The sequence below is a fragment of the Papilio machaon genome, chromosome 7, assembly GCF_912999745.1.
Source record: "Papilio machaon chromosome 7, ilPapMach1.1, whole genome shotgun sequence".
Classification (NCBI taxonomy): Eukaryota; Metazoa; Arthropoda; class Insecta; order Lepidoptera; family Papilionidae; genus Papilio; species Papilio machaon.
In genome coordinates this window covers 7246952-7261033 of record NC_059992.1, presented here as the reverse complement: position 1 = coordinate 7261033, position 14082 = coordinate 7246952, and the positions used below count along the sequence as shown (strand labels likewise).

At 34.0% G+C, this 14082-nt stretch overlaps 1 protein-coding gene across 1 annotated transcript; it reads left to right on the top strand.

The window, feature by feature from the left end:
• Window positions 1-3223: 3223 nt before the first annotated feature.
• On the top strand, window positions 3224-12728 carry LOC106719397 (nose resistant to fluoxetine protein 6-like; the record flags this gene model as incomplete). Its single annotated transcript, XM_014513734.2, has 13 exons — window positions 3224-3368; window positions 3797-4097; window positions 4281-4469; window positions 4917-4996; window positions 5654-5847; window positions 5960-6074; window positions 6152-6366; window positions 7155-7348; window positions 7609-7741; window positions 9373-9559; window positions 10611-10753; window positions 12267-12375; window positions 12613-12728. Coding segments are annotated over 13 exons (2121 nt in total), but the record flags the coding sequence as incomplete, so codon positions are not given.
• Between the last annotated feature and the right edge of the window lie 1354 nt (window positions 12729-14082).

Genomic DNA, 14082 nt, shown 5'->3' with positions numbered 1-14082 from the left:
TACGTCAGGCATGAATAAACGAAAATGAGCAAGACCGACTTTCTCAATTGCATTTCAGTTCCCCTTACAAATCAATAAACATATTCACTTCTCACTAAACTATTCAGCGTACCATTATGTTCTTTATACTATATAATAATATACTCGTAAAAAAAATGGGACCCATCTGCAAGCACTTCCTTTCGATTAAAATATTTTTTATCAAAATCGGACCACCAGGGGCGGAGATTCGCAGTAACACATATAAAAAAATACAGTCGAATTGATAACCTCCTTCTTTTTGAAGTCAGCTATAAACATTATTACATTCATTGCCATAACTTCTTTTCTCATTACTGATTTCATTATACTTTCTTTAAATTTATTTTAATTTTAATTATCATACTTATCTAATTTTATTTTATATTAATTTAAATTTAAATTAAATTAATTTTAATTTTAATTATCATACTTACCTAATTTTATTTTATATCAATTTAAATTTAAATTAAATTTTTTTTTTGATCCCACAGACAATTTATGTTATATAATTTTGTGGGACATAGTTCTATTTTAGGTTTTTATTGTATTGTAAATAAATAATAAATAAATAAATAAATAAATAAATAAATAAATAAATAAATAATAAATAAACATAGCAGTAAAGTTTTTGAAGTGGTAAAAATATAGTATGCGAAAAAGAAAGAGAGGAAGAGACAATAAATTAAACGATGTTAGACAAATGGTTACACTCATGATTCTTTAATGTATACTTAAATGATTACAGCATTAGTATCGCCTTGGCTCCTTAACTTGGTTCAACTGTATTTAAGGAGCCAATGACTTCCCTTTCTATTGCATCATACAAAATAGATAATGATGAATTGAATATATCTTAATCAAGTTAAAGAAATTATTTTACTTATCTGTCAAATGTTGATAATTCTAAAATAGATGTAAGGTGATTGATTCACTACTAAGCAATTATCATTTTCTACATAAATACATACTTAATTAATACACTTGAATGCACTTCAGATGTGATTTACTAGTAATTATTAAACATACGTAATGATTCACAACCGATTTGCTAATTTCGTTCTTAAGAAGAACACGATTCGAACTCATTTTTTAAAATTTTTAAGCATTTTTTCAGGTTAATAGTTTACAGCAGTCAACTTTCCTTTATTACTAGCTGTAGTACTAGTAGTTTTTGTTTTTAACAGTTTTTATATTTATATATTTTAAAAACATATTTTCCGTCGTTTCTAATTTTAATATTAGGTCCTTACATATGAAATTGGCGTTTTTCGTACTGGCCACTTTAATCACGAATTTCTCCTCATTGGTAAGGAATTCCAAATTCAAATTTGTACAGCTATAGACTCATGTATTTGTGGTTCGATGACCGTCATTCATTTGTTTTTTTTCTTCTGTTTTTTTCTGTTTGCGTCACTCATTTTACAAAATGGAAAACTTAAAATATCGCATTATTTACGAGTACGAGTTCCGCCGTGGCACTAGTGCTGCGGAAACGACTCGAAGGGTGAATGATGTGTATGGCGGTCGTGTTGCAAAAGAAAACACAGTTCGTTTTTGGTTCCAACGTTTTCGTTCTGGAAATTTCGATCTGCAGAACAAGCTCCGTGGACGGCCTGAGACTCAAGTTGATAATGAAGAGTTGAAAGCTATTGTGGAAGCGGATCCATCGCAAACCACGTCCGAGTTAGCTGCAGGCTGCGATGTTAGTGATAAAACTGTTTTAATTCACTTGAAGCAAATTGGGAAGATTAAAAAGCTTGAAAGGTGGGTACCTCACGAATTGACTGAAGCAAACCGGCAAACGCGCGTCGACTGTTGCGTTACATTACTAAACCGGCACAATAATGAAGGTATTTTAAACCGAATCATTACCTGTGATGAAAAATGGGTTCTTTACGATAATCGGAAGCGCTCAGCGCAATGGTTGGATCCTGGCCAGCCAGCCAAATCCTGCCCCAAGCGAAAATTAACCCCAAAAAAGTTACTTGTAAGCGTTTGGTGGACTAGTGCCGGTATTGTTCATTACAGTTTTCTCAAATCTGGCCAGACTATTACGGCTGATGTCTATTGTCAGCAATTGCAAACCATGATGGAAAAGCTAGCGGCTAAACAACATAAGCTGGTCAATCGCTCCACGCCACTGCTGCTTCACGACAACGCTAGACCACACACTGCGCAACAGACGGCTACTAAATTAGAAGAGCTTCAATTGGAAAGTCTAAGACATCCTCCGTACTCCCCGGATCTTGCTCCAACAGATTACCATTTTTTTCGAAATTTGGATAACTTCTTGCAAGGGAAAAAATTCAACTCCGATGGGGCAGTCCAAATCGCCTTCAAAGATTTTATTGATTCCCGTCCGACTGTTTTTTTTAGTAAAGGGATCAATGAACTACCTATGAGATGGCAAAAGTGCATAGAAAATAATGGTTCATACTTTGATTAATTAAATATATTATATTAAAAAATATTCGACTTTTTGTTCCTCCCATACAAAACGCCAATTTCATATGTAAGGACCTAATATTTTATGAATATCGTGCATTTTGTAATTGATGCTTCTTCTAAGGGCGCGATCCCCCTTTGTCGTGATGGCAGAAGTGTTCATAATATAAGATGACACGATTACTTTTCGCCTACGACTTTTTTTGCGGTGACCACAGATTGTCATAACAGTGGGAAGAACTAGTACTAGTAGTAAAATGATAATAAATCGCCACAAACGAATGGTAACATCAAATCATAGACAAAATGACGTCGCGATCCAATCGAAATAGATACCATAGTAGAATTGATATAACAAACCATCGTTGTAAAAAGAACAGCTAGAGACCATAGTCGACGGTACATCAGATGTTACGACATATGTAAAGCTTAAGATCAAGTTGTATAGTAATTTACAATAAAATAGATATTAAATGTGTCAAAGAAAACATCACGCTCCTGTCATGTAAAACGTAAGAATTGATGATTCACAGTTCAATAATTAAATAACATAATTCTTGAGTAAGATAAGAAGAAACACTTGAGATCTTTACCGTGATATTAACAACTCTTTTATATAAGACATAGTGTTGACAGATATTTAACAAGTTAAACGACTATTGCAAAAATAAATTTATAATTTCACAAATAAAATAAAACTATGTTTAAGTGTAAAATAATTTTAACCATTTTATTAATTAACAAATTAAATGCATGTAATGGAATTGCCTTCAATAATGTGAATACTAACGTCTCTAATTATCCATTTGATAAAAAACTATACGAAGATGTATTGGATCCGGAATTGTGTCGGAGACAATTAGATTATTTAATGGGAAATAACACTGCTTTAATGTTTCGATGTAAGTATTATTAAAGACTAAGATCCCATTGGTGTTAAGAAAATTTATTACATAGCTTAAGCATCATGGAATACATTCGTTAAATGTTTTTTTTTTAATTTCAATATTAAATTATCAATGTTATAATGGAACATTTTTTTTTATTTAATGTAATTTAGATACAAATTAGTATTTTGCATTATAGATGTTAAGCAATTAGTATTCATATTTTGTGTAACAATTATTGTAAGTTCATTAACAAACATTTAAACATTATACGATTTCACTGGAAATAAAAAAAGAACTGATTGGTAAACATTTAGTATAGTATTTAAACTTGATTTGGTACACATGGTTATGCTTTTTTTCGATGTGCCAACTCAATAGTCGCGTACCATAATTGAGGCGACATACAGATAATCTTTGTTATCTTAATTATAATATTTCAGTTCAAGATGCAAGTGCAAGATTACCAAGAGGAATATTACAGGGAAACTTGGTTGACTTAGGCAATTACCATCAATGCTTAGATATAAACGAAGGTGCAGAAAATATGAATATTCAAGGAAAATATTGTATGACAAGAGTATCGGCGGTCAATAATACCCAAATGTTTGAATTTCTTTCGAAAATATCTCCTTTTGATATTAATAACATAGTAGATAAGATGATGAATGACAGAGTTAACGATTATGTAAAACTAGAACGAAGCTTTCAACCAATTTTTGTAATGCCTGAACGTAATATGAGGTAAGCGTTATTTGAAGTTATATTAATAGGCTTGGCTAAGTAAGGCACGGATTACGACGATTCTACCTTGTTTTTAATTCTGCCTAGATAATGGATCCTATACTATGTAAATATAGTAATCACTTATTTTTTGAGTAAGGTAACAGACATATCAAAAATTATTGTATGTATTTATATTTTTAGGGTTGGTGCAGATAATTCTTTGTCTTTTACTCAATCTGGATTTGGCATGTGTATACCTGCGTCTTGCACAGTACAGGAAGCTTTATCCGCCTTTTTCTTTAACTTGACTGAAACTGGAATTAATGTGAATGCAGATTTTTATCGCCTTCCTAATGATAAGCCATGGGTACCAGCGGATTATGTTGCAATGTAATTTTTAAATTGTTTAAGAAAGTTAACTGACCCGGTGGACGTAAGTCAAATTAAATTATGACAGCTCACTAGTGCCTCAAAAAATCAAGAATATCAAAAAGTGCCACGAAATCCTTTTCGTACTACAGTTCTAAGTTTGTTTCAAAACTAGCTGTCGCCCGCAACTCAGTCCGTGCTGGATAAAAAAAAAAATCATTAGTAGCCAATGTGTTTTTCCCGGCTCTGTTCTACATGTGTGCCAAATTTCATCGAGATCCGTTGAGCCGTTTTAAAGATACCTTCAAACAAACATCCATCCATCCATCTAATCTAAACATTCGCATTTATAATATTAGTATGATTCATGACATTTTATAATACTTCTTACACCGGGCCAGATAACTTCGCAACACTATACTTTTTGTTTCAGTAATGCCAATTATACTTCGATTATTTATTTTTCAGAGTGGTGTTTTCATCCATTGGACTACTAGTCATACTTAGCACGATCTACGATGTTTGGCTGAGATTACTTCTCAAAAAAGGTTTTAATTATTTTAGCCCCATGATTCTTTTTTTTCGATTTTATTTTTTTTACTTAAATTATTTTCACTAACGAGTGTTATTTGTTTTACTTGTTTTATTAATAAGAAAAATAAATAGAATTAGGTTGCTGCCAACATAAAAAAAAATTTTACTCAAGTATCAAAATGTATAAAACCGATAAAATGTGTAAATATGTTGTTTATTGAAGTAATCGCGTTTGCGTAAAATCAATATTTTCAAAGCTATCTTCAGATTAATGTTCACCTCACATGACTATTGATGAAGTTAACGAGGATCACAGTGTATCGATCTTCATTTTAACCCGATCGCGTTGGTGAATTCAATATTTATTATTACGAAAACATACGGTCGCTGGCGAAGAATATGGTTCTAAAACAATAACGTTATTATTAATACTGGTTCAGTAATTATCATGGGCCAATGGAAGTCTATTGTTCAACTAAGACCTCTGAAGTAGCCTATTATATGAAAGCTGTAAGGTATCTCTCACGAAATTGATCAGCAATATGGTTACGGTTGACTCCATTTAATAAGGTCGGCCAGAGGTCAATTTTCATATGTCATATCAAATATATTCGTAGAGACTTTAACCAACTCACAATTTTTTATAAAAGCAGGTGATATTTAATTTTCAGATCCAAAAGATATAAGCGTCCTTTACAGTTCGTTCTCCACATATACCAATTGCCGACGCTTACTTACATTCAAATCGAGTCCCAACTCGTTACATTGTATTGATGGTATCAGAGCTTTGGCTATGTTCTGGGTCATCGCTGGTCACACTATTTTTTATGTAGCTTTCTGCATCAATCGACTTGACGGTCTTCAAGTACGTATGTATGTCATTATAGCTGATTCTTTTGCAATTTGATCTTGAGTATCACAATTATTGATGTAAATGCAAAATAGGTTTAATGGGTGATAATTTTTATGCGTTCCAGTGGTTAATTTCCAGGAAGGCATTCTGGATTACATCTGCTCCTATCACTGTTGATACATTTTTCATGATAAGTGGTCTTCTTGTAGTCTATACTACTGCAGGAAAATTAAATAATAGTAAGCTATTTCGCGTTATACAAATCATAAGTTGTGGAGATGAAAATGTATCTAATATTTTACATTTCTATTTATAGTTCAACTAATAAGAAATCTGCCCATTTTCTACCTGAGTCGACTTCTCCGAATGTTTCCGATCCTTGCTGCCATGATATTATACTTAGTATCTTTCCACAACCGCATTGCGGATGGTCCTAACTGGAATATACCAGCTCAGAATGTACTCACTTGCAGGCAGTATTGGTGGTCCGCACTACTGCATATACAAAATTGGTATAATGCCAAGGCTATGGTAAGAACATAACGCATTTTAACAATTCATTAGCTTACAATAAAAATATCTAATATATAAAATTATCGTGTCACAGTTTTCGTTGCCATACTCCTCCGAAACGGCTTGACCGATTCTCATGAAATTTTGTGAGCATATTCAGTAGGTCTGAGAATCGGCCAACATCTATTTTTCATTTTTTTTAACTGCGCGCGGACGGAGTCGCGGGCGACAGCTAGTAAATTATATAATTTAATCTAATCCTTTCTCAACACTTATACTAAACACAATTGTCTGCTTAACTTCTGAGTATTGCTATTTTCACCTTCAATAATTGTTTATGATTAATTTGTTTTAACAACAAATATTAAACGATAAGGACTTTTAGTAATCAATTTATTGATATGTTTATTTGATCTCTATCTAATTAGATACTCATATCTCAAATTATCGATCAAAGTAATCTTGTCATGTTATTAATATCTTGGTCTGATATTACTTGTTAGTTTGTTGTTATAAAAACTGGTTTCTCCTTGATAGTATTATTATCTGTTTAGTAGAAAAATCAGTGGCAGACAGATATTAAAAGAAAAAGTAAATAATAACAAGAATAAGTAGTTCGAGTAAAAGAAGGTACGCCGGTAGATTTGGGGTCTTCATCCCTGGATTAGTTTTGGACCTAACGTTATCGCATCGAAACAAAGAAATTAAGACTGTTCCCTGGACAGCGACGACTCGAATCGTTACCCTATTTTTAACATAATATTAGGTTATTGTTTTAGTATGAGTGTAACAAAATAATATTTCAGTGTCTTGGTGAGAGCTGGTATCTATCTGTTGATGTTCAGTTGCACATATTGTCACCAATAGTATTGTTCTGGGTGCTAACTGGCAGAAAACTCTGGGCGTGGACTGCATTAACTCTTGGTTTATTAACATCTGTAGCTGCTGCCACTGCATATAACTTTGTTAATAACTTTCAATCGGGGATATTTTCACAAAAGTGAGTAAATTAAATTTTCTTTTATGCTTAAATGACAGTTGGTTAATGTTTTTCACTGGGGTATGCCTTTTTCTATGAAAATCTATTTCTTTGTTACCCTAACGGCTGAGTCGATTTTAATGATTACCATTTGATTCGTATTTGAGTTTAACTGACGCAGAGTCAGTCAAGCTAAATAGTTTTTAAACCAACAATTATAATTAATTGTACTTTTAAGATTTGATCATTTTTAATTTATTTCTATTGCATTATTATTTCAGCATCGACAAAATTCAAAAATACCAAATTTACTATTACACGAATACTTTAACTCGCGCTTCTCCTTTCTTTGTGGGTATGGTTTTTGGTTACATATTACATATATGGAAAGGAAGACTCTTAAAAATCAATAAGGTATTTATAAGACTAGTACGTTTGTAAATATTAGGTCCTTACATATGAAATTGGCGTTTTGTATGGGAGGAACATAAAGTCGAATATTTTTTAATATAATATATTTAATTAATCAAAGTATGAACCATTATTTTCTATGCACTTTTGCCATCTCATAGGTAGTTCATTGATCCCTTTACTAAAAAAATCAGTCGGACGGGAATCAATAAAATCTTTGAAGGCAATTTGGACTGCCCCATCGGAGTTGAATTTTTTCCCTTGCAAGAAGTTATCCAGATTTCGAAAAAAATGGTAATCTGTTGGAGCAAGGTCCGGGGAGTAAGGAGGATGTCTTAGACTTTCCAATTGAAGCTCTTCTAATTTAGTAGCCGTCTGTTGCGCAGTGTGTGGTCTAGCGTTGTCGTGAAGCAGCAGTGGCGTGGAGCGATTGACCAGCCTAGGTTGTTTAGCCGCTAGCTTTTCCATCATGGTTTGCAATTGCTGACAATAGACATCAGCTGTAATAGTCTGACCAGATTTGAGAAAACTGTAATGAACAATACCGGCACTAGTCCACCAAACGCTTACAAGTAACTTTTTTGGGGTTAATTTTCGCTTGGGGCAGGATTTGGCTGGCTGGCCAGGATCCAACCATTGCGCTGAGCGCTTCCGATTATCGTAAAGAACCCATTTTTCATCACAGGTAATGATTCGGTTTAAAATACGTTCATTATTGTGCCGGTTTAGTAATGTAACGCAACAGTCGACGCGCGTTTGCCGGTTTGCTTCAGTCAATTCGTGAGGTACCCACCTTTCAAGCTTTTTAATCTTCCCAATTTGCTTCAAGTGAATTAAAACAGTTTTATCACTAACATCGCAGCCTGCAGCTAACTCGGACGTGGTTTGCGATGGATCCGCTTCCACAATAGCCTTCAACTCTTCATTATCAACTTGAGTCTCAGGCCGTCCACGGGGCTTGTTCTGCAGATCGAAATTTCCAGAACGAAAACGTTGGAACCAAAAACAAACTGTGTTTTCTTTTGCAACACGACCGCCATACACATCATTCACCCTTCGAGTCGTTTCCGCAGCACTAGTGCCACGGCGGAACTCGTACTCGTAAATAATGCGATATTTTAAGTTTTCCATTTTGTAAAATGAGTGACGCAAACAGATAAAAACAGAAGAAAAAAAACAAATGAATGACGGTTATCCAACCACAAATACATGAGTCTATAGCTGTACAAATTTGAATTTGGAATTCCTTACCAAAGAGGAGAAATTCGTGATTAAAGTGGCCAGTACGAAAAACGCCAATTTCATATGTAAGGACCTAATATTTTAGACTTAAATTATTTAGATGAGCACATTTTAGCTGCTCCAGAATGCTAGTTATATTGAAATCGTTAATGTTAATAGAATTAACACTCTAACTGTTGTTATTAGATAATCTATGACATTTTAAATGAGAAATCTTAAGTGTATCGATGGCTATTTGTTAGAAGTTATCTCCAGAACGGCTCAACAGACCGCGATGAAATTTGGCATAGGAGCAGGTTATAGTCAGGAAGAACGCATAAGTTACTAAATAAGTTTACGAAGAGATTGCAGGCGACAGCTAGTATAGAATAAAAACTTTATTTATATTACAGGTAATAATTTGGATTATTTGGTTATGTGCTTTGTCACTTCTTGGCCTCGTGGTGTACTGCGTACGTTTGAATTTAGAAAAAGACTGGGACAATCAGTTGGTGGACAATATTTTAAATTCTTTCATGAGACCCGCTTGGGCTATAGGACTTGGATGGGTGATCTTTGCTTGTGAGAAAGGACATGGAGGTACTTGTAGCATTATTTTATTACGAAAGATAGAGTTCCACAATTGTAGAGCCCTCAACAATAACATCTGTTGCACGAATTGGTTTGCTCGACCGGTGAAATACCACAAACCTTGCAGAAGACAGGCGTGAAGTAGAAGTATTCTGCGTTTCGCCTGATTCAGTCCTATTCTCTTTCCTTTCCTTTCCAAGTAAAGAAAGGATGGGAGTTGGCGTATAGGAATGGAAAGTTCCCTCTTTCTGACCGTTCCCTCCTCTGGCCATCAAAGACAACTCATCTATAACTTGTTGGAGATGTATATGAGCAGCAAACGCTTCGATATTTTAGCGAAAACATGTAATAGTTTGCATGTTTTCCACCTTATATTCTAATAGAAAGGTAGCAAAACGCGTGCAACACTGATGTTAAAGGACTACCGCTACCAATAGGCATGTAAATAATGTTCTCTTATCTTTAAAAGAGCTTTGTATACTGCTGCCTTTTGTTTTATTGTATGAATGAACAAGTTTTCTTTGTTATGAGTTATATCATTTCCCAAATCGACGATCTTTTAACAGTTTGAAAGTAATAATGTCCTCTATTGTCTAAGTAACTATGAATTCATTACATTACTTTCATTTTTCTTAAATGTAATTTTAACAGTGGTAGACGCCAGCAACAACATCAGTTGCACGAATTGGCCGGCTCGCCCCGTGAAATACGAGTACCACGACCACACAGAAGACTGGCGTGAAGTGGATGTAATTCCGCGTTTCGTCTGATGAGTGTGATGCCGGAGGCCTAATTTTAGTCCTCTTTCCCTTCCCACCCTTTTCTTATAAGGAAAGGATGGGAAGGGGAGGTGGATTTGATGGAGGAGGAGATGCATTGGAAGGTGTTATATTCTCTTTTTGTGCGTTTCTTCCTTCGTCGATTGGGGGTAGGCAACGCATCCGCAATTGCGAATGTCTATGGGCAGCGGTCGCTTTGCCATTTCGGCGAATTCATGTGGCCGCTTGCTCGTTTGCCATCTTGTAATATATAAAAAAAATATCATTTTCTTGTTCCAAAGGTCCAATAAAATGGTTTCTATGTCTTGATATCTGGAAGTTACCAGCACGTTTGTCATACGCTATGTATTTAATACATTTGACTTTAATCACCACAAAGTATTCGACTGCAAGTTTGCAAAATTACTTCTCCGTAGAAAATCTGGTAAGCGTTGTATTAATATTAGGTCCTTACATATGAAATTGGCGTTTTTCGTACTGGCCACTTTAATCACGAATTTCTCCTCTTTGGTAAGGAATTCCAAATTCAAATTTGTACAGCTATAGACTCATGTATTTGTGGTTCGATGACCGTCATTCATTTGTTTTTTTTCTTCTGTTTTTTTCTGTTTGCGTCACTCATTTTACAAAATGGAAAACTTAAAATATCGCATTATTTACGAGTACGAGTTCCGCCGTGGCACTAGTGCTGCGGAAACGACTCGAAGGGTGAATGATGTGTATGGCGGTCGTGTTGCAAAAGAAAACACAGTTCGTTTTTGGTTCCAACGTTTTCGTTCTGGAAATTTCGATCTGCAGAACAAGCCCCGTGGACGGCCTGAGACTCAAGTTGATAATGAAGAGTTGAAGGCTATTGTGGAAGCGGATCCATCGCAAACCACGTCCGAGTTAGCTGCAGGCTGCGATGTTAGTGATAAAACTGTTTTAATTCACTTGAAGCAAATTGGGAAGATTAAAAAGCTTGAAAGGTGGGTACCTCACGAATTGACTGAAGCAAACCGGCAAACGCGCGTCGACTGTTGCGTTACATTACTAAACCGGCACAATAATGAAGGTATTTTAAACCGAATCATTACCTGTGATGAAAAATGGGTTCTTTACGATAATCGGAAGCGCTCAGCGCAATGGTTGGATCCTGGCCAGCCAGCCAAATCCTGCCCCAAGCGAAAATTAACCCCAAAAAAGTTACTTGTAAGCGTTTGGTGGATTAGTGCCGGTATTGTTCATTACAGTTTTCTCAAATCTGGCCAGACTATTACGGCTGATGTCTATTGTCAGCAATTGCAAACCATGATGGAAAAGCTAGCGGCTAAACAACCTAGGCTGGTCAATCGCTCCACGCCACTGCTGCTTCACGACAACGCTAGACCACACACTGCGCAACAGACGGCTACTAAATTAGAAGAGCTTCAATTGGAAAGTCTAAGACATCCTCCGTACTCCCCGGACCTTGCTCCAACAGATTACCATTTTTTTCGAAATTTGGATAACTTCTTGCAAGGGAAAAAATTCAACTTCGATGGGGCAGTCCAAATCGCCTTCAAAGATTTTATTGATTCCCGTCCGACTGGTTTTTTTAGTAAAGGGATCAATGAACTACCTATGAGATGGCAAAAGTGCATAGAAAATAATGGTTCATACTTTGATTAATTAAATATATTATATTAAAAAATATTCGACTTTTTGTTCCTCCCATACAAAACGCCAATTTCATATGTAAGGACCTAATATTTTTCAGTAGTGAAAAGCTGTATAGCACGTGTGTATTTGCACTTTTAATAGTGCGGCAAATCAATGCAACACTGTTGTGCATTTAGGCAAGATATTTTGATGTCATAGTATACATAGCTTTGTTTAAATAAATATGTAACTCAAAATTTAAATACGTCTGTTAATTATTTAATGTACATAATGTTCTTTATTTTAAATTATTATAGATTTTTGACATAACAACATTTTTGATGATTACTATGTTGATTGCATTCGTGGCAACCCTGACTATTGATGCACCATTCACCACATTATTCAAGCTTTTAATATTTAAAGGTATGTTTTTAGTTTTCCTAAGAAACAGTAGAATTTGAAACATATAGTTTACTAATCCATTATCGTCATATAGTTTTGATAATGCAGCTTTTTTTTAATAAGAGAAGGGGGCAAACGTGCAGCGGGAACACCAAGGAATCGCAGAATATACTCAAGAAGTTACATTCTAACTTAACTTTATGTATTTTGTGAAGTCAACAGTAATTTTACTTATCACATTTTTTTCCTGTTTTTCAGATAAATTAACTACAAAAACACAAAATAGAACAGTTTCAAAAGAGTTATCAGAGACAGTTAATAATGGTCCAAATATATTGGAACATGAAGGTGAAATAACCTCAAAAAAAATATAAAATATCAAAAGAATCTTTATTTTAATTAAAATAATAGTTTTTATTTATTTTTATCGGATAAAATAAGTACTCGTATATAAGCTTGGTAACAATATAATTCACATAATAGTAAATAATTATGGTGATGTGGACATCATTTCGAATAATGCTATTGTAAGAATTTCTGAATGATGGCAGATTTTATACGATATCATATTTCTACTTCTAGGAAAATAAATTCAACAGTATTTACGAACTATATTTAGACCGCAAATATTCACCTGAGAAAATATAAATTTACGCAAGAATGATTATATTCAAGAGTATTTACGTATTTTTTGATAAATTAAAAGTATTTTAATTCTTTGTTTTTTTTTTTTTTTTCTTTTGCAATTCAGGAAAGACACTGTTAATTAATAAATAAAAACCTCCTAAATCAGTAGGTTAAAAACAAGTCAAAATAAACTAATTAAATTATGAAAAATATTTTTATGGAATAAAAGTTAGTTAATTTATGCTGTTTGTAGATTTGAACTGTTAGTGGAGTTAGACCGCGGCGGCAAAGTACTTTCACAATAATGCAATTAAACTAAGCAAGCACGTTACACTGCGTTCATAACAGCTGCTTCTGCTGGAAATCTTGGAAAGTTGCCAGTTTACTTTCAATAACTTTGTATTGCTTTTATTAAACACTTTATTTTTTTAACATCCTAATAGTTATAAAAAATTAAAAAGGAAAACATCATCGCGAGCATATATTTAATTTTTTGAAGACATTTCGAAAAATATCAGTCCACTATTGGGCATAGTCCAGTTAATTCGTAATGTATTAAGATTAGAGACGAAAATAACAAATATCCTTATTCCTTTACACAATTGTATTGTTAACATTTAACAATATTTAACCTTATACTGATTACTACGAACAAAAAATATAATTACACAGGGATTTATAGAAATACAAGCTGTCGTCCGCGACTCTGTCCGTGCGGAATTAAAAGTAGCTATGTGTTCTTCCTGACTATGTTCTAGATCTGTGCCAAATTTTATCGAGATCCATTTAGCCGTTCTGGAGATACCTTCAAACAAACATCCATCAATCCATCCACCCATCTAAATATTCGCATTTATAACATTAGTAAGATTTATCTTAGGTTTAAGCTTTTTACTAAAATACATTTTTAAAATTATTAATACGCTATGAAAATTCGTTTCTAAAAAACGAGCTTACTGGAAAAAGTAAATTCCACGAGGTAACTTTACTTGAACGTTTCCCACCACTAATATTTAGTTAACTTTCAAGCGAAAAGTTGAATGGTTGCGCTGAGAGCCAATATAGCTCAGTAAGAATGAATATTTGAATTCCTTGAAATAT